Raw genomic sequence first — 20,874 nt, 5'->3', positions numbered from 1 at the left:
GCCAGAACAGCCCTGGTATACAAAGTGCAGTGGTGTGTAAGGGTTTTGCAGTTTAAAAAAAATCTCAATGCTCCATGGTAAAGGGTGTCAATTGATCTCAAACACTGAGCGGAAGCATTCATATATAAAATATCCCCATAGTCTAGTAAAGGCATAAATGTAGCTGATACTAGCCTCCTTCTGGCTTCAAAAGAAAAACAGGCCTTATTCCTAAAATAAAAGCCCAATATCAGCTTAATTTTTTTTGTAAGTTGCTGAATATGCAATTTAAAAGAGAGGCCGTCATCAATTAAAATTCCAAGATATTTATATGAGGTTACAACCTCAATCTCCTTGCCCTGACAGGTAGTAATAGGTGAAAGGTTCAGAGGTCTAGTTCTTGCTTCAGAAAACACCATTAGTTTAGTTTTGTCAGTATTGAGGATAAGCTTCAATTGACACAAGGTATGTTGAACAGTATAAAAAACAGTTTGCAAGTTCTGGAAAGCTTTTGTAGGAGACGAGGCACAATCGTAAATAACAGTATCATCAGCATAAAAATTAAGTTGCGCATTTTGGACATTTTTGTCTAAATCGTTTATATAAATAGTGAATAAGAGAGGACCAAGTACACACCATTAAAGACAGACAATTTAACAGACATAAGCCCATCAAATTGAGTGCACGGAGTTCTATCAGTTAGCAAACCATGCAACTGCATGCTCTGAAAGACCTACACTCGACAATCTCTGCCTTAGTATATAGCATAATCAACTGTATCAAAAGCATTCGAGAGATTAATAAAAAGTGAGACACAACATCGCGCTCCAGCGACTCCTGTGGCGGGCTGGGCGCAGTGCACGCTAACCAAGGGGGCCAGGTGCACGGTGTTTCCTCCGACACATTGGTGTGGCTGGCTTCCGGGTTGGAGGCGCGCTGTGTTAAAGAAGCAGTGCGGCTTGGTTGGGTTGTGCCTCGGAGGACGCATGGCTTTCGACCTTCGTCTCTCCCGAGCCCGTACGGGAGTTGTAGCGATGAGACAAGATAGTAATTACTAGCGATTGGATACCACGAATATTGGGGGGAAAAGGGGATAAAAAAAAAAAAAAAAAAAAATTAAAAAGAAAAGTGAGACAGTGCTGTTTTTTGTCAAGGGCTTCAGTGATATCATTTAAAACCTTCATGGCTGCTGTAATTGTGCTATGCTTCTTCCTGAAGCCCGATTGGTACATTGATACCGTGGATTTTTTTTATTTTTTTTTTACCTTTATTAACCCAGGTAGGCAAGTTGAGAACAAGTTCTGGCCAAGATAAAGCAAAGCAGTTTGACACAAACAACAACATAGAGTTACACATGGAGTAAAACAAACATACAGTCAATAATGCAGTAGAAAAATAAGTCTATATACAATGTGAGCAAATGAGGTGAGATAAGGGAGGTGAAGGCAAAAAAAGGACATGATGGCAAATGAGCTAAATAAATAAATACAGTAGGGGGAGAGGTAGTTATTTGGGCTAAATTATAGATGGGCTATGTACAGGTGCAGTAATCTATGAGCTCCTCTGACCAGCTGGTGCTTAAAGCTAGTGAGGGAGATAAGTGTTTCCAGTTCCAGAGATTTTTGTAGTTCATTCCAGTCATTGGCAGCAGAGAACTGGAAGGAGAGGCGGCCAAAGGAAGAATTGGTTTTGGGGGTGACCAGAGAGATATACCTGCTGGAGCGCGTGCTACAGGTAGGTGCTGCTATGGTGACCAGCGAGCTGAGATAAGGGGGGACTTTACCTAGCAGGGTCTTGTAGATGACCTGGAGCCAGTGGGTTTGGCGACGAGTATGACGCGAGGGCCAGCCAACGAGAGCGTACAGGTCGCAGTGGTGGGTAGTATATGGGGCTTTGGTGACAAAACGGATGGCACTGTGATAGACTGCATCCAATTTATTGAGTAGGGTATTGGAGGCTATTTTGTAAATGACATCGCTGAAGTCGAGGATCGGTAGGATGGTCAGTTTTACGAGGGTATGTTTGGCAGCATGAGTGAATGATGCTTTGTTGCGAAATAGGAAGCCAATTCTAGATTTAACTTTGGATTGGAGATGTTTGATGTGAGTCTGGAAGGAGAGTTTACAGTCTAATATAGGCTACTAAATATAGCCTTTTCAAGTCACAGTTATAGCAGCTCTTGCACTTTTTCCTCCCGCATGTTGAAAGACCAAAGTGAAATTCATATGAATCATAGGTAGATTTAACGTGAGTACTTTTCTCCTTTTAAACAAATGACATGAACGTGGTTTTGTTTATGCATTTTGTTCGTTTAACATTTGGAAATGTGAAACCAACCGGAACAAATATAATGTAACAAATGATCCAACTCTGATTCGAACTATACCTCAGAACTGTGTGAAAATGCCTTAGGCCCTCTGTTCACACTGGTTGCTGCGCTACTGTACTCCTTCGCAGTTCACCTCAATCTGGTGGTGGTGTTGTGCTGTAACGACCAGACACACAGGTCAGTCAGTCTAGTGCCGCTTTGTGCTGCTCTGAGCCAGTTCGCTGTGTGTCTGCTCGGCTGTAAAACCCCTCGCTCAAGCTCAGCTCCTGGAATCTCTGGCATTTGAGGCATGTGTTAAAGCTGGGCAGACAAGTGTTTCTTCGCTACTCAGACAATCACACACTGCTCAGACACGCTCGTAGGCAGCACAGACATAAACACTCCGGCAGCACTAGTGTGTCGGGCTGTGTACCGTACCCAGAGTAGGATTTTCAAACCGTTGAAACTGTCTTTGAAGTTTATTAAATGTAAATATTTATTGGGGCTTTTTTCGTAAATACCTACAGTCAACTTGCGCACTAGGTTACGAGATAAAGCAGATTGCGTTCTTTATTTCACCTATTAGGCCTACATCATTTTCAATTATGAAGCATACGGATAGTTCCCCTAAAAAGCCGAGCCAGTCACGTGTTCTGTTGACAGGCGCACAACGAGATCAAACCGGAGCCTCATTGTTGAGCCACTGTTGGGCAGCACGCTCGAGATGATTACACTTGAGTTGACTACAACATTTTTCTGCCAGTTAGATATCTTATAACTGTTAAGTTAACTGTCTAAAATGTGCTAAATTACTCTCCAGTTGTGTATCTGGTTTGCTAGTTATCGGAGTGGCTAACTTGCGCGGTCGAGCTTCTCTTTAACACAGCAGACAATACCCTCCTGGATCAAGATCCCTGCTGTTTTAATACTTTGCAGCACACGGTGACTAACCTTTCTAGGCACTTGTATAACTTTATGAGCTTGGTTATCTGTCCTTGCAATGAGTTTATATTTGCTTGCACGCGTTAGCACTTAGCTAGCATCCACTATGGTCATTTGCATGTACGTTCTGATTAGACAGTCATATTAGCGCCGGTAATACCACATTGGGTGCACTGCCGATTCTACTGTATGGCACAAGGACGGTATGAAAATGTGGATACCACCAAACCCTAGGCATAAGACTGTGCAATAACTGCAGACCTCATCTCTCAGGCCCCACCTCATCTGATGGAAGCGTAATCAAATGGGCCTGACACATGAGATGGAAGCGTAATAATTTTTTTCTGTTGACCAAAGAGAAGATGGTGTCCACACGACTGACAACACACTTTAGGTCTAAACAAATATGCAATGAACACATGAACAGCTGTTCTGTTAACGTTGCATTTGCAAGGAGCCTGACGGATGAGGTGAGGACTAAGAGATGCCTGCAGCACAGATAGGCATTCAGACTGCCTTTGCTGGTGTACAGACGAACTGCCGAGGAAAGTTTTGCTTTTGGTATCCATGGCATGTGTTACTGAGTGGACTGTCCAGGTTAAAATACCTGTAGTATAAGCCTAGTAGGTACTCTGATGCTCCAGCCACCAACACAACCTATAATTGCTTGACAACTGAGAACTCTGTGACAGACTCAACAGCCTCCCGTATTCATTTGGCGCAGGTTCATGTCACAGTATTGATAGCTCTTGTAATTAAATAAACTAATTGGATAAAAAAAAAATAATACTGTACCTCTCCCACTTACTCCCCCATCTGCTCTCTTTCTCCCTTCCTTAATTTCTCCCTCTCTCTGTCCTGTTGTTCATCTGTATTCTTGTCACATTGGGACATCCTGTCATTAGACCGCAGCGCTGGGTGATATTAAACAAAGTGCACCTCTCCTCCATGTTGTCTTTGCATCCCAAATGGTACTCTATTCCCTATATAGTGCACTACTATTGACCTGGGCACATAGGCTCTGGTCAAATGTAGTGCACTATATAGGGAATAGGGTGCCATTTGGGACTTACCCTGTGTGTTCTGAAGGCTGGCATAACAGACTAGCTAATGAAATTGTTTACAGTTCTTGTTGCTGACAAACCCTGTTGCTATGACTCAGACCTGACTACCAACTGAGAAACAGGTTACCAGGAAATGAGAGAAATGACTTAGGTTATTATTATTGTCCGACCTTTTATTTAAAATGACGCTTTTATTCAAAAGGGACGGATTAAAGGTTTGACCCGTTATTTCCTCTGACATACTGTTCTCACCGTTTCCATCCTTTTCATCAGCTCTCACTCACTCGCGCTCTCGTTCACTAGCCCTCCCGCTCTCCCTTACTCGCTCTCCCTTACTCGCTCTCCCTCTTTCGCTCACTCGCCCTCCCGCTCACTTGCCCTCCCGCTCACTCGCCCTCCCGCTCACTCGCCCTCCCGCTCACTCGCCCTCCCGCTCTCGCTCACTCGCCCTCTCGCTCTCGCTCACTCGCCCTCCCGCTCTCGCTCACTCGCCCTCCCGCTCTCGCTCACTCGCCCTCCCGCTCTCGCTCACTCGCCCTCCCGCTCTCGCTCACTCGCCCTCCCGCTCTCGCTCACTCGCCCTCCCGCTCTCGCTCACTCGCCCTCCCGCTCTCGCTCACTCGCCCTCCCGCTCTCGCTCACTCGCCCTCCCGCTCTCGCTCACTCGCTCTCGCTCACTCGCCCTCCCGCTCTCGCTCACTCGCCCTCCTGCTCACTCGCCCTCCCGCTCACTCGCCCTCCCGCTCACTCGCCCTCCCGCTCACTGGCCCACCCGTCCTGGCTCACTCGCCCTCGCTCACTCGCCCTCCCACTCACTCGCCCACTCGCCCTCCCACTCACTCGCCCACTCGCCCTCCCTCTGCTGCTCCCTTGCCCTCCCACTCTCTTACTATTGCTCACTCGCTCTCCTACTCTTGCTCACTCGTCCCTCCCATTCTCCTACTTGATCTCTCGCTCTTAATTTAACCATCAATTTGATTGAGTTGTGTGCATGCATGCGTTTGCTGGTCTTTTCCTTATTAATACTGCATATGGTATGAGGTGAGGCTGGTATATCTAGACCTTTAGAGTGACAGACTCACACCGTGTCAATGTAAACTGGGTTGGTATTTTGTTTCTGTGCTAGTGTGGATCAGCAAATCATAGTACCCTATTCCCTACATAGTGCAGTACTATGAGATTTGGACCTGGTCAAAAGTAGGTAACTATATTGATTATTCCACGAAAAGAGTGCCCTTTTGATATGTTAAATAGATATTTGCACCAAAATTTAATTTTAGAGCCTGTTATATTAAAAAAAGTGCCCTTTTTAATATAGACCACATGGAGAATCCAATACATCTGATTTTCTTTTTTTATATGAAAAGGCTTGCTAATGTGCCAAAACTAAGCATTTTTGCATGTCCCTCTGTCAACCCTGTCACTCTAGGAAGATTTTAACCCACTTAATCCCAAAGTGTCACCATCATTGTAAAGCCCTAGTTAATTGTTGCTTTGACCGTAATTTCTGAAGATTTATTTACATCTGTCCGTCATTTTAAGTCAACCCACTGGGCACAGACGTCTATTCAATGTCTATTCCACTTTGTTTCAACGTCATAATGGAAGGACGTGAAAGAACGTTGATTAAACCCGTATGTGCCCAGTGGGAACCCTGTTATGTTGACTGAACTCTCGTTTTAATATGGTTCAACTATTCCTTTCAACAGAAACATTGAGCATCTAATAGTCAAATCAGAGTGAAAGCGGGTGAGCTGGTAATCTTTGGCCATTTTCTGATGTTTTGCGGTGGAAAACTGAGCGGATTGAGCATAACGTCAACCCTGTTACTCATAGACTTGCATTGAATTACCACTCCCAGTTGCACACACCATGCTTCCATTCCCCCTGTCACAAGAAACCGTCAACCCTGCTACTTCATTTGAGGCACTTACGGCAGTCTTTTTTTATTTAACCTCTTGGTGGTAAAACATGTTTGAAGTTTAACATGTGCCCTTTTTATGACAATGTTAAAATGAGGTTACAAGTTACATTTATCAAAAGGCATTGAATTGGTGGAACTACCCATATAGGATACCATTTGGGACTCAGTCACAGGCCTTTTTTTGTTGTTGTCATTTAGCAGACACTCTTTTCCAGAGCGACTTAGTTACTGCATTAATATTAAGATAGCTAAGTGGGACAAACACATATCACAGGCATAGAAAGTCGATTTTTCCTCAATGTAGCTATCAGTCGAGTCAGAGCTAGAAGGAGGGGTCAAGTGCACGTTTCAGGTGAGGAGGATACTGTTTGAAGAGGTAGGGTTTGTGTTTTTCGGAAGATGGGCAAGAACTCTGCTGTCCTAGCTTCAGGGGGAAGCTGGTTCCACCATTGGGGTGCCAGGACAGAGCGAAGCTAGGACTGGGCTTAGCGGGAGCTGCCCTTCCGTAGAGAGCATAGCCGGAAGGTAGGAAGGGTCAGTTCCTCTTGCTGTTTCGTCGGTAAGCACCATGGTCTTGTTGTGGATGCGAGCTTCCACTGCAAGCCAGTGGAGTGTGCCTAGGAGCGGGGTAACTCCTGCAACGTTCTGGATAAGATGCAGTGGTCTAATTCAGGACCATGTGCCTGGATTAGGACCTGCGCTGCTTCCTGAGTGAGGTAGGGTCGTACTCTACGGATGTTGTAGAGCATGAACCTGCTGGACCGGGTCACTGCTTTGATGTTTGCAGAGAACGACAGGGTGTTGTCCAGGGTCACGCTAAGGTTCTTTGCACTCTAGGAGGGTGACACTGTGGAATCGTCAACCCCAATGGAGAAGTCTTGAGTGGGCAGGTCTTCCCCGGGAGGAAGAGCTGCTCCGTCTTGTTGAGCTTGAGGTGGTCGGCCGACATCTAAGTTGAGATCTGCCAGGCACGCAGAGACGCGTGTCGCCACCTGGGTGTCAGAAGGGGGGAAGGAAAAAAGTATTTCTATCATCTGCATAGAAATGATAGGAGAGACCATGTGAGTATATGACGGAGCTGAATGACTTGGTGTATAGAGAGAAGAGGAGAGGGCCTAGAACCGAGCCCTGTGGGACACCAGTAGTGAGAGTACATGGTGAAGACACAGATCCTCTCCATGTCACCTGGTAGGAGCGATCTTCCAGGTGGGATGCAATCCAAGAGTGTGCAGAGCCTGAGACGCCCAGCCTTCACGGTGTTGCAGGCAGCGGATAGATCTAGGAGGATGGGAACAGAGGAGAGAGAGAGTCCGCTTTGGCATTGCGGAGAGCCTCCGTGACACAGAGAAGAGAAGTCTTGGTTGAGTGACTCCTCTTGAAGCCTGACTGGTTAGGGTCAAGAAGATCGTTCTGCGAGAGAGATAACGAGAAAATTGATCAGAGACTGCACGCTCAAGTGTTTTGGAAGTAAATTAAAGGGATACAGGTCTATAGTTTGACGTCAGATGAGTTGAGTGTTGATTTCTTGAGGAGGGGAGCAACTCGGGCCATTTTGAAGTCAGAGGGGATGTGGCCAGGGATGAGTTGATGAGGGAAGGGAGAAATCTGAGTTGGTTGGGGATGGGGTCGAGCAGGCATGTTGTTGACAGACCAGACCTCACTAGTCGCAGGATGTCGTCTGGAGAGAGAGGTCAAGGGGTAGGGCAGTTTTGTGTGAGTGAGACCCGTGGACTCAATAAGCTGAGTGAATGAGGAGCGGATGTCGTCAACCCTTTTTTCAAAGTGGTTGACAAAATAGTCCTCAGAGGGAGAGGGGTGGAGGATTAAGGAGGGAGGAAAATGTGGAAAAGAGTTTCCTAGGGTTGGAGGCAGAAGCTTGAAATTTAGAGTGGTAGAAAGTGGCTTTAGCGGCAGATACAGAGGAAGAGAAGGTAGAGTGGAGGGAGTGAAAGGATGATAGGTCCTCTGGAAATGTTGTTTCTGCATTTTCGCTCAGCTGCCCGCAGCGCTGTTCTGTAAGCTCGCAATGAGTCATGCAATGAGGGCACCTGTTGGGCGAAAGATGCAATGTTAAGCTTGAGTGGAAAAGTGACAGTGACAGCATGCAATTCAAATGTTCCACTGGATGTCATTAGGTGAATGCACCAATTTGTAAGTCGCTCTGGATAAGAGCGTCTGCTAAATGACTTAAATGTAAATGTAAATGAGGAGATGGACAGAGGAGAAATGAGTAGACCTGTGCCACCACCGTGATGACCAGATGCTTATTGGACTATGAGAGAAAACGTAGTCAGATGAATAAAGAGCAGCTGGTGTAGCGTGTTCCCTGGGGTGATCCATGTCTCCGTCAGGGTCAAAACGTCAATGGACTGAAGGACAGCATAGGCTGAGGTGAATTCGGCGTTCTTGCCCGCTGTTTGGCAGTTCCAAATGCTGCCAGAAACCCGGAATTCCACATGAATTGTGCGTGCAGGGTACACTAAATTAGATTAGTTGTAGCCAAGGGACGGGGAGCATCTGTAAAGCCTACAGGGAGAGGTGCGAAGGTATAGAGAACACACATATAGTTGACAAAGCTACAAAAGAACAAAATGAGAATTTGTAAATAACTAGGTAAGATACTCAACTGAGAGAGTGGTGTGGAGCCTTCCTCTCTGTCCTTCCTGGAACAACTCTGCAGAACCGTCATTGTTTCGGTGACCTTCTTAGTTATGCGACAAAACCGAACACTAATAGCTAATTGCCTAGCATAGGTGAAACCACTCCCCCTCCAATACAGACACTGATGACCAAAACAAGTCACAAATTGACCTGCCTCTTGATCCTGGTTGATGTGTCAACAACTATCTGTAAGTTATGAGCAGGCAGCAGTTCCCACACCAAGTAGGCCTCTGGGAAGACAGGCAGCAGATCACACAACAAGCAGACCACTGGGAAGACAGGTAGCACTTCAAGTAGATGGCCCTAGCTAGCAAAAGAACTGTACTAGACCACAACAGATAAAGACAATAAAATGATACTTATCACTCCTTATCACAGCCCTGATTCATTGGGCTGGACTTTGTTTGGATCAGCAGAGGGTGTGACTGCAACAATATCAACAGAGTTACACTGTTCAGAATAGAGGTCGACCGATTAATCGGAATGGCCGATTAATTAGGGCCGATTTCAAGTTTTCATAACAATCGGGAAATGGGTAATTCTGGACACCGATTTGGCCGATTTAAAATTTATTTCATAAATTTTTTAAGCCTTTATTTATCCTTTATTTAACTAGGCAAGTCAGTTAAGAACACATTCTTAATTTCTATGGCGGCCTAGGAACGGTGGGTTAACTGCCTTGTTCAGGGGCAGAACGACAGATTTGTACCTTGTCAGCTCGGGGATTCAATCTTGCAACCTTACAGTTAACTAGTCCAACGCTCTAACCACCTGATTACATTGCACTCCACGAGGAGACTGCCTGGTACGCAAATGCAGTAAGAAGCCAAGGTAAGTTGCTAGCTATCATTAAACTTATCTTATAAAAAAACAATCAATCCATCATAATCACTAGTTAACTACACATGATTGATATTACTAGTTCATCTAGCGTGTCCTGCGTTGCATATAATCGATGCGGTGCGTATTCGCGAAAAAGGACTGTCGTTGCTCCAATGTGTACCTAACCATAAAAATCTATGCCTTTCTTAAAATCAATACTCAAGTATATATTTTTAAACCTGCATATTTAGTTAATATTGCCTGCTAACATGACTCGTTGCGAACTGTGAAGACTATTTCTTCCTAACAAAGACAGCCAACTTTGTAAAACGGGGGATGATTTAACAAAAGCGCATTTGCGAAAAAAGCACAATCGTTGCACGACTGTACCTAACCATAAACATCAATGCATTTCTTAAAATCAATACACAGAAGTATATATTTTTAAACCTGCATATTTAGCTAAAAGAAATCCAGGTTAGCAGGCAATATTAACCAGGTGAAATTGTGTCACTTCTCTTGCGTTCATTGCACGCAGAGTCAGTGTATATACAACAGTTTGGGCCGCCTAATTTGCCAGAATTTTTCATAATTATGACATAACATTGAAGGTTGTGCAATGTAACAGGAATATTTAGACTTAGGGATGCCACCCGTTAGATAAAATACGGAACGGTTCCGTATTTCACTGAAAGAATAAACGTCTGGGCCTCCCGGGTGGCGCAGTGGTCTAGGGCACTGCATCGCAGTGCTAGCTGCGCCACCAGAGTCTTTGGGTTCGCGCCCAGGCTGGGCTGGGCTCGCGCCCAGGCTCTGTCGCAGCCGGCCGCGACCGGGAGGTCCGTGGGGCAACGCACAATTGACATAGCGTCGTCCGGGTTAGGGAGGGTTTGACCGGTAGGGATATCCTTGTCTCATCGCGCTCCAGCGACTCCTGTGGCGGGCCGGGCGCAGTGCACGCTAACCAAGGGGGCCAGGTACACAGTGTTTCCTCCGACACATTGGTGCGGCTGGCTTCCGGGTTGGAGGCGCGCTGTGTTAAGAAGCAGTGCGGCTTGGTTGGGTTGTGCTTCGGAGGACGCATGGCTTTCGACCTTCGTCTCTCCCGAGCCCGTACGGGAGTTGTAGCGATGAGACAAGATAGTAATTACTAGCGATTGGATACCACAAATTGGGGAGAAAAGGAGGTTTAAAAAAAAAAAAAAAAAGAATAAACGTCTTTTCGAGATGATAATTTCCTGATTCGATATTTCTGTGTGTTATAATTAAGTCAATGATTTGATAGAGCAGTCTGACTGAGCGATGGTAGGCACCAGCAGGCTCGTAAGCATTCATTCAAACAGCACTTTCGTGCGTTTTGCCAGCAGCTCTTCGCTGTGCTTCAAGCATTGAGCTGTTTATGACTTCAAGCCTATCAACTCCCGAGATTAGGCTGGTGTAACCGATGTGAAATGGCTAGCTAGTTAGCGGGGTGCGCACTAATAGCGTTTCAAACTTCACTCGCTCTGAGACTTGGAGTGGTTGTTCCCCTTGCTCTGCATGGGTAACGCTGCTTCGAGGGTGGCTGTTGTCGATGTGTTCCTGGTTCGAGCCCAGGTAGGGGCGAGGAGAGGGACGGAAGCTATACTGTTACACTGGTAATAATAAAGTGCCTATAAGAACATCCAATAGTCAAAGGTATATGAAATACAAATCGTATAGAGAGAATTAGTCCTATAATTCCTATAACAACTACAACCTAAAACTTATTACCTGGGAATATTGAAGAATCATGTTAAAAGGAACCACCAGCTTTCAAATTTTCTCGTGTTCTGAGCAAGGAACTTAAACGTTAGCTTTTTTACATGGCACATATTGCACTTTTACTTTCTTTTCCAACACTTTGTTTTTACATTATTTAAACCAAATTGAACATGTTTCATTATTTGAGGCTAAATTGATTTTATTGATGTATTATATTAAGTTAAAATTAGTGTCCATTCAGTATTGTTGTAATGGTCATTATAACAAATACATGTATTTTTTAAATCGGCCGATTAATCGGTATCTGCTTTTTTGGTCCTCCAATAATCGGTATCGGCGTTGAAAAATCATAATCGGTCGACCTCTAGTTCAGAACCGGTGACTAGGCTTCGTATCCATCGACCTTTGAAACAATCTTTTATTTTCCTTGTCAATCAATCTCTCTTTTGACAGAGTCGCTGTTCAGAACAGGTGACTGTTGATCTATCCACCTCTCTCTCTCTCTCTCACTCTCTCTGTCTCAATCAATCTCTTTCGCTCTCTTTCTATCTCAATCAATCTCTCTTTCTCATCAATCTCTCCTTTCTGTCTGCAGGCTGGTGAAACAGGACAGCATCTTTATTCTTCTCCAACCTTTATTCTGGTAATGTTATTCTGGCTGAATAAAATTGCTCATTGTTTGCTGTCCCATGAATCTTTATCTGAGGCTTTGTCTCTGTTTTTTGGGGATTGGGGAGTAAGAGTGTGTGTGTGTTGCGTGTGCGTGCGTCACCGACTGACCTATGTGCTTGACACGCTAGTCATCAACCAGACCACATTAGTTTACAGCTCTTTCTCGCTCTCTCCTTCTTCGGGGGAAAAAAACAGATTTGATTTTCAAATTTCAATCGTTTTCAGTCGATCGGAAGATCGCCATTTTTGGCTGTCAGACTCTCCTCGCCTCATCTTTTCTCTATCTGATGCTTCTGCAATCATTTAGCAGCTAAATACCCACCGTGTCATGGTAGTGGAGTGTTAATGACCAAGCGACCAGTACACCACCACCACATTCCCTAGGTCTACATTTCAAATGGCAGGCTATTCTCTTTTATAGTGCGCTACTTTTGACCCTACGTGGTGTACTTTTTTTGACCAGGGCCCCTAGAGCACTGATCAAAAGTAGTGCACTATATAGGGAATGGGGTGCCATTTGGAGGACAAAGCACATTGACTTATGTGTTCTTAATCGATGCAGTAAGCCTGAATGGGGCTTACTGCTCTGGTCAAAAGTAGTGCACTATATAGGAAATAGGGTGCCATTTAGGACGGGCCCCGTATGTGGCTTATATTGTCCTGCTATGTTAAGCTAACAAGCAAGATAACAATTCTTACTAAATTACTATATTTAACTACGTTAGGGATTAATATCACTTCCAGATACCACAGAGCACTCCTTTTCTCTCTCTTTCTCTTTCTCCCCCCACCCCCAGTGAAATCATTTTGTGGTCATAGTGTGATTTCCTGATTACCCAATGTTGTCGTAAGAACAGCTGGGTAATAGTGCTGATAGGATTGTCTCTGTTTGTTGTTGTTTTGTTTTACGTTTTGAGGGAATTATGGTGTGTGTGTGTGTGTGATCCCACTAATGACATAAAGAGAGCCAGTCATTGCTTCGGCATTCCTCCCAGCCCGCATCATGTGATCAGATCCACAACACTCAGTAACATGAACCCAGATATCTGTCTGTGTGTGTGTCTGGTTGCAGGCTCTCTTCAGGCAGATTTTCCCTTCAGCCCTGGGATTCAAACCGTCAACCCTCCGGTTACTGGCCTGCCTCTCGAACCGCAAGGCTAGCGCTGCCTGTCCGCCTGTTCTCTCCATATGCCCATTGATAAGCTGTAACTGTTGTTGTGATTTCACACAGCGGCCCTGTGGCTTGAGTCGGGACCCCATTCACAGGTGCGTCTGAAATGGTATCCTATTCACTATATAGTGCACACTACTTTTGACCAGGGCCCATAAGGTCATGGTAAAGAGTTGCGCACTGTATAGGGTGCCATTTCGGACGCAGCCACACACAGCATTACTAAAGGACCCAGAAACAGAGAGAACTAAAGTCAGACTGGCAGCTCTTTTCACTGCTCCATAGTGGGCAGGGCTAAGCAGAGGAACTCCATACTCTCTTCACAGTACTCAGTCAAAACAAGCTGAGCTGTACTTTATTGGCCTGATTACGCTTAAATATTGCGACAAGGCATGTGGGGGAAAAAACTGTTAATTACTGTTTGCAAAACAATGTCCATACATGCTAGAACACTACAGTGGAAGAAGATATGTGATAATATGCTAACCATAATGCAAAAAAATTCTGATTTCACATCTGATTGCCAACTAAACTCTCAAGTTTCGGGGGAACTGACTGTGTGTGAGTAGGGCTCCGACGGGCCAACCGCTTCTTGCCTCGTGAATGACGCCATTACTGGTTAAAGGGACGTTTCTAAAAGTTTCATTTAGGCTTGTGGCGGTCACGAAATTTCATCAGCCGGTGATTGTAAAGCAAATAACTGTCGGTCTCACGGTAATTGACCGATAATTAACATGAACACATTTAGCATCTCCTGGCTTCCACACACAGCCTAAAAGCCACTGATGCAGACCTTTGGAACATATACATTTAAAAAAAGTAGAATAAATCCATGTAATATAGCTTGCAATCCATTATTTATTTTAGACAGGTCTAAAGAAACATGAAATGAAGAATATGTAGTCTATTTCAGAAGAAAAGAATAGCATATTCTGAATTGTCCTTATGTTAAGACCTGATCTGGCTATGCCATATGGCTCTGGGCTACACTAGTTCATTTAGCAGACAAGATTTGCTTAGAAGTCCGTGGCATTATTTTCTAGTATGAAGAATACAATTGAACGAAGCTGAATAATTTAGAAAGGATATTTCCTCAAAATGATTTGAAGGAGTCCGCACATGGGGCTATTCTGTGTTGAGCGGTTAACAAAGAAATAGGTACTCCTATATGCTTAATTTAGATTTATTAATGTAACTTTTGTTGTTCTACAAACATTGGGCTATATGTTTTGATTTTTAATACATTGTGAAAGGGGGATACCTTGTCAGTTGTACAACCGAATGTGTCTTCCGCATTTAACCCAACCCCTATGAATCGGAGAGGTACGGGGGACTGCCTTGTAAGGCTGCATGTTGCGACTCTAATGATGATTTGAAAAAAGTAATGAGCCCTGCATGCAGGCTGTACACACTTCATCAGTCTCTCATTCAACAAGCTTTTGAGAACACATTCTCATTTACAGCAACAACCTGGGGAGAGAAGGAAAACTGAGGATGATTAAGTGACCGTGATGGTATGAGGGCCAGATTGGGAATTTAGCCAGGATACCGGGGTTAACACCCCTACTCTTACGATAAGTTCCATGGGATCATTAGTGACCACAGAGAGTCAGGACACCCGTTTAATATCCCATCTGAAAGACGTTACCCTACACAGGGCTTTGGGATATATTTTTTTTAGACCAGAGGAAGGGGTGCCTCCTACTGGCCCTCCAACACCACTTCCAACAGCATCTGGTCTCCCATCCAGGGACCGACCAGGACCAACCCTGCTTCGCTTCAGAAGCAAGCCAGCAGTGGGGTGCAGGGTGGCATGCTGCTGGCATACCACCCTGCACTTGATAATGCCTCGAATTTCCAATAATATCCAGCAACTTTGCACAGCCATTGAAGTGGAGTGGGACAACATTCCACGGGCCACAATCAACAGCCTGAACAACTCTATGACTATCTGTGACCGGGTGTCTGTGACCAAGGTATCTATGACCAACAGATGCATATCTGCATTCCCAGACATGTGAAATCCTTATATTAGGGCTTCATTCATTTATTTACTCAGTAAAATCTTGGAAACTGTTGCATTTATATTTTCGTTCAGGATAATTTATTTGACACATCTTCGATTTCGTAGCAATCCCAGTGGCTTGTCGGAAATGGACAAATATAGTGCACTATTGACCAGGGCCCATAGGGCTCTGGCCAAAAGTATTGCACTATACAGGGAATAGGGTGTCATTTTGGACACAGCCAGTGTCTCTCCTCATGACAATTCCTCGTTGCCACACTGACAAGAGATGGAGTGGGCCAGTTTTTGTATGTGTGTGTGCGTGAGTGTGCGCGCATCAAAGTGAAGTGTCTGTCTGTTACTATGTGGCTCAGGTTTCCTTTTCATGCATGCTGCCGCTGTGTGAGTGGCTGAGAGCAGTAGCAGTGTCTCCAGCACTTAAACGGTTAACTCTCAGCAGCTCCTCTTCTGAGTGGGGAGAGGTCATTTGAATGGCCAGCTTCCCCAACCAGACAACACATTGGTTAAAGCTGAGGGTGGATCTGCGGCTGCCGCTGTACTACAGAGTGGAGTCTGCTCCCTTCACTGGATCAGGAGTCTGTTTGCTGTGCGTAGGCCTGCAGTCTGTTAGAGGGCGCGGCAGTGTGTGTGTGTATTTTTATTTTGGGGGGGGGGGGGGGGGGGGTCGTCTGTGTTGCAGCTGAGTTGAGAGGCGGGGGAGGCAGAGGGAACACCCACAATTCAGAGAAAATCCGTCAAGATGATTTTATTGTCGATGTAACCTTCTCATTCAGAAATGTGTGTGTCTAAACCCCTCTGTCTAGGATTTGAACAGAGGTAGGGAAACATTTGATGCAGTTCTATTATCTGTCATTACCCTACTTTTACACAGATAAAGCATAGCACTTGTGCTGGTAAAGGAGTGTATCACTCAGTAAGTGACGTCAGTCACTTTTCTGTTTTGCTCTGCATTTTCGTAGAGCTATATATATCTGTAAGTGTGTGTGTGCGCGCAGTTTGCTTGTTCAGTCTGTTGTTAATGCACACAGACTCCAACAGTCCTTGTGGCCTGACCTGAGCCCCTCGTTAGGCTGCAGGTCAATCTTAATCTGTCTCGATAGGACTATTTGGGATGAGCTAATCTGGTGGACAGGCAAGTCAGCAAGGTGTTTACTTCTCTCTGACACACACACTGCCAGTGCCAACTGGCTCTGCACCTCAGCGATGGCACTGAACTTTACTGTGTGTGTGTGTGAGCACTCAACCAGTTTATTCTTGGCAGCTTGGCACTAGATGAAGAGTGCGTGTGTGTGTGTGTAGCTAGGCCACATTGTTAGAAAGACGCCAAGGCATCAGTAGCATTCAGTGTCTTCACAGCAAACCTGGGTCAAACACATACACTGAGTGTACAAAACATTTGGAACAACTTCTTCATGTTGAGTTGCACCCCCTTTTTGTCCTCAGAACAGCCTCAATTCATCGGGGCATGGGACTCTACAAGGTGTCAAGGGTTCCTCTGGGATGCTCTCCCATGTTGACTCCAATGCTTCCCATAGTTGTGTCAAGTTGACTTGATGTACTCTGGGTGGTGGACCATTCCTGTTAGGACTATAATGGCACTAGAAACTGGAAACTGTTGAGCGTGAAAAACCGGTGACACAATCAAACCGGTGCACCCTGGCACCTACTACCATACTCTGTTCAAAGGCACTTCAATCTTTTTTTTTGCCCATTCACCCTCTGAATTGCACACATACACAATCCATGTTTCAATTGTCTCAAGGCTTAAAAATCCTTAACCTGTCTCCTCCCCTTCATCTACACTGATTGGAGTGGGTTTAACAAGTGACATCAACGAGGGATCATAGCTTTCATCTGGTCAGTCTGTCATGGAAAGAGCATGTTTTGTACACTCATATATATATCAAATTCTGAGTGAGAAAGTTAGACGCGCAAATATCATACCGCCCAAAATGTTAACCACCTCTGTATTGTAATGATGAGAGGGGGGTATGATATTTGTGCATTTGTAACTTTCTCATTCATCATTATTCATGACGAATTCAGGATGATCCGAATTCATGGTAGCATCCACTTTAATGTAGAAGTGGTTAGAAACATGTTCTTATTTACAATAAAAGTGACTCCAAAATGACGCACTACATTATTTACCATTCATTTCTACTGGGCACAAAATGATCTGAAACACAACCAAAACAAACAGCAAATGCACCCAACACATGTGTAGAGTCACAAGCTGGATGTAGTCATTGCGTGCTATGAATATGGGACTAAATGCTTAACTTTGTACTACTTTAATACACATACAAGTGAATATGTCCCAATACTTTTGGTCCCCTAAAATGGAGGGACTATGTTAAAAAAAAGGGGGGATGTAATTTCTAAACAGTTCACCCGATATGGATGAAGATATCCTCAAATTAAACCTGAGTCTGCACTTTAACCTCATAGTCATTGTATCGTTTCAAGTCCAAAGTGCTGGAGGACAGAGTGAAAACAACAACAGAATTCATTGTCCCAATGCAATTCACTGTCCCAATGCTTTTGCAGTTCACTGTAGGTGAAACCGAGTGAAACGGGCAGATATTACCTGAACTCTTTCTCTCTATGTAAATCCTGTCACTAACCCTTGCCCCCCTTCTGCGCTCCCACAGTGTGCCCCCCCAGCTGTAAGCACCGGGCCTGTACCAAGGACAACCAGTGTTGCCATGAGTCATGTCTGGGGGGCTGCTCTGCGCCCCAGAACAGCAGCAGCTGTGTAGCCTGCAAGAACCTCCAGCACCAGGTACCGTATGGAGGAGTTCAACACACTTTTCTCAGAATCGATTACTTGATCGTTGTTGTTGATGCGGATGCTTCTATGTACCACGCAAAGAGAAATTACATTGTAACATTTGTTGCATGGCAATGAAGTTTGCATTCGTCAAGAATTCAAATTCTTGATGGGTGCTAGAGATGTATTTTATTAACCTGTAGATTTATTAACCTGAGTTTTCCCTGTGAAATGTAGTTAGATACGTGCGTGCATACTAGACACAAGCTTACTTATCTATTGCTGGAGGGGGCGAAGCTGAATCAAAACAGAATCGTGTTTGTTTCAACTTTATTTAAAGATATGTCTGTCCAGCAATGGAAAATAGCACTTAAATGTGTTATACTGAATTGATGTGGATGCTTTCCATCAACTAAACAATGAATTCAACTCATCCCTATTCCCTAATACCAGGAGGCCTGTGTGGACCGCTGTCCCCGGGGATACTACACCTACAGGGGCTGGCGCTGCGTCCCCTTCTCCTTCTGCCAGGACCTCCACAACAAGTGTAAGCAGAGCAAGAGCAGCGACTGCCATGAGTACGTTATCCACAATGGAGCCTGTATACCTGAGTGCCCCTCCGGATATACTACTGTCAATTCCACCACGTAAGTCTACCTACTGTATATTCAACTCTACACCACGGTCAACTCCACTATGGAAGTCTTTAACACAGTACTATACGCCACCATCAACTCTAGAACGTAAGCCTAAGTACTATGTTTGTATGCTGTGTGAATTATATTGTCAACTCAACAATGAAGGGTAAGTCTACTCCATACACCACTTAAAATATCCACTACCTAATGTTAATACTAAAGTGAAAACCATAACATTTGCATTTGCACAAGATGGGGTATGGGAAAGGAGCTTGTACATGTGCAGTCGTCTCGATACGTACGCGTCTGCAGTCGTCTCGATGCGTACGCGTCTGCAGTCGTCTCGATGCGTACGCGTCTGCAGTCGTCTCGATACGTACGCGTCTGCAGTCGTCTCGATGCGTACGCGTCTGCAGTCGTCTCGATGCGTACGCGTCTGCAGTCGTCTCGATGCGTACGCGTCTGCAGTCGTCTCGATATGTACGCGTCTGCAGTCGTCTCGATATGTACGCGTCTGCAGTCGTCTCGATGCGTACGCGTCTGCAGTCGTCTCGATGCGTACGCGTCTGCAGTCGTCTCGATGCGTACGCGTCTGCAGTCGTCTCGATACGTACGCGTCTGCAGTCGTCTCGATACGTACGCGTCTGCAGTCGTCTCGATGCGTCTGCAGTCGTCTCGATACGTACGCGTCTGCAGTCGTCTCGATGCGTACGCGTCTGCAGTCGTCTCGATACGTACGCGTCTGCAGTCGTCTCGATGCGTACGCGTCTGCAGTCGTCTCGATACGTACGCGTCTGCAGTCGTCTCGATGCGTACGCGTCTGCAGTCGTCTCGATACGTACGCGTCTGCAGTCGTCTCGATGCGTACGCGTCTGCAGTCGTCTCGATACGTACGCGTCTGCAGTCGTCTCGATACGTACGCGTCTGCAGTCGTCTCGATGCGTACGCGTCTGCAGTCGTCTCGATACGTACGCGTCTGCAGTCGTCTCGATGCGTACGCGTCTGCAGTCGTCTCGATACGTACGCGTCTGCAGTCGTCTCGATGCGTACGCGTCTGCAGTCGTCTCGATGCGTACGCGTCTGCAGTCGTCTCGATGCGTACGCGTCTGCAGTCGTCTCGATGCGTACGCGTCTGCAGTCGTCTCGATGCGTACGCGTCTGCAGTCGTCTCGATACGTACGCGTCTGCACTCGTCTCGATACGTACGCGTCTGCACTCGTCTCGATACGTACGCGTCTGCACTCGTCTCGATGCGTACGCGTCTGCAGTCGTCTCGATACGTACGCGTCTGCAGTCGTCTCGATGCGTCTGCAGTCGTCTCGATAGGTACGCGTCTGCAGTCGTCTCGATACGTACGCGTCTGCAGTCGTCTCGATACGTACGCGTCTGCAGTCGTCTCGATGCGTCTGCAGTCGTCTCGATACGTACGCGTCTGCAGTCGTCTCGATGCGTACGCGTCTGCAGTCGTCTCGATACGTACGCGTCTGCAGTCGTCTCGATGCGTACGCGTCTGCAGTCGTCTCGATGCGTACGCGTCTGCAGTCGTCTCGATGCGTACGCGTCTGCAGTCGTCTCGATACGTACGCGTCTGCAGTCGTCTCGATGCGTACGCGTCTGCAGTCGTCTCGATAGGTACGCGTCTGCAGTCGTCTCGATAGGTACGCGTCTGCAGTCGTCTCGATAGGTACGCGTCTGCAGTCGTCTCGATACGTACGCGTCTGCAGTCGTCTCGATACGTACGCGTCTGCACTCGTCTCGATAGGTACGCGTCTGCACTCGTCTCGATACGTACGCGTCTGCACTCGTCTCGATACGTACGCGTCTGCACTCGTCTCGATACGTACGCGTCTGCACTCGTCTCGATACGTACGCGTCTGCACTCGTCTCGATACGTACGCGTCTGCACTCGTCTCGATGCGTACGCGTCTGCACTCGTCTCGATGCGTACGCGTCTGCAGTCGTCTCGATGCGTACGCGTCTGCAGTCGTCTCGATGCGTCTGCAGTCGTCTCGATACGTACGCGTCTGCAGTCGTCTCGATACGTACGCGTCTGCAGTCGTCTCGATGCGTCTGCAGTCGTCTCGATAGGTACGCGTCTGCAGTCGTCTCGATAGGTACGCGTCTGCAGTCGTCTCGATATGTACGCGTCTG

General features: G+C 46.1%; 1 protein-coding gene across 1 annotated transcript in view; it reads left to right on the top strand.

The window, feature by feature from the left end:
* LOC129824478 (insulin receptor-like) overlaps positions 1-20,874 on the top strand; it is a 90,285-nt gene that overhangs the window by 35,765 nt on the left and 33,646 nt on the right. The window contains exons 3-4 of the mRNA XM_055884181.1: positions 17,967-18,097; positions 18,539-18,732. Of these exons, the coding sequence (XP_055740156.1) occupies positions 17,967-18,097; positions 18,539-18,732 (325 nt within the window). The remainder of the gene's footprint in view (positions 1-17,966; positions 18,098-18,538; positions 18,733-20,874) is intronic.

The sequence above is a fragment of the Salvelinus fontinalis genome, chromosome 26, assembly GCF_029448725.1.
Source record: "Salvelinus fontinalis isolate EN_2023a chromosome 26, ASM2944872v1, whole genome shotgun sequence".
Taxonomy (NCBI): domain Eukaryota; kingdom Metazoa; phylum Chordata; class Actinopteri; order Salmoniformes; family Salmonidae; genus Salvelinus; species Salvelinus fontinalis.
The sequence above is the reverse complement of the archived record's forward strand: the minus strand, read 5'-3'. Positions and strand labels throughout refer to the sequence as shown.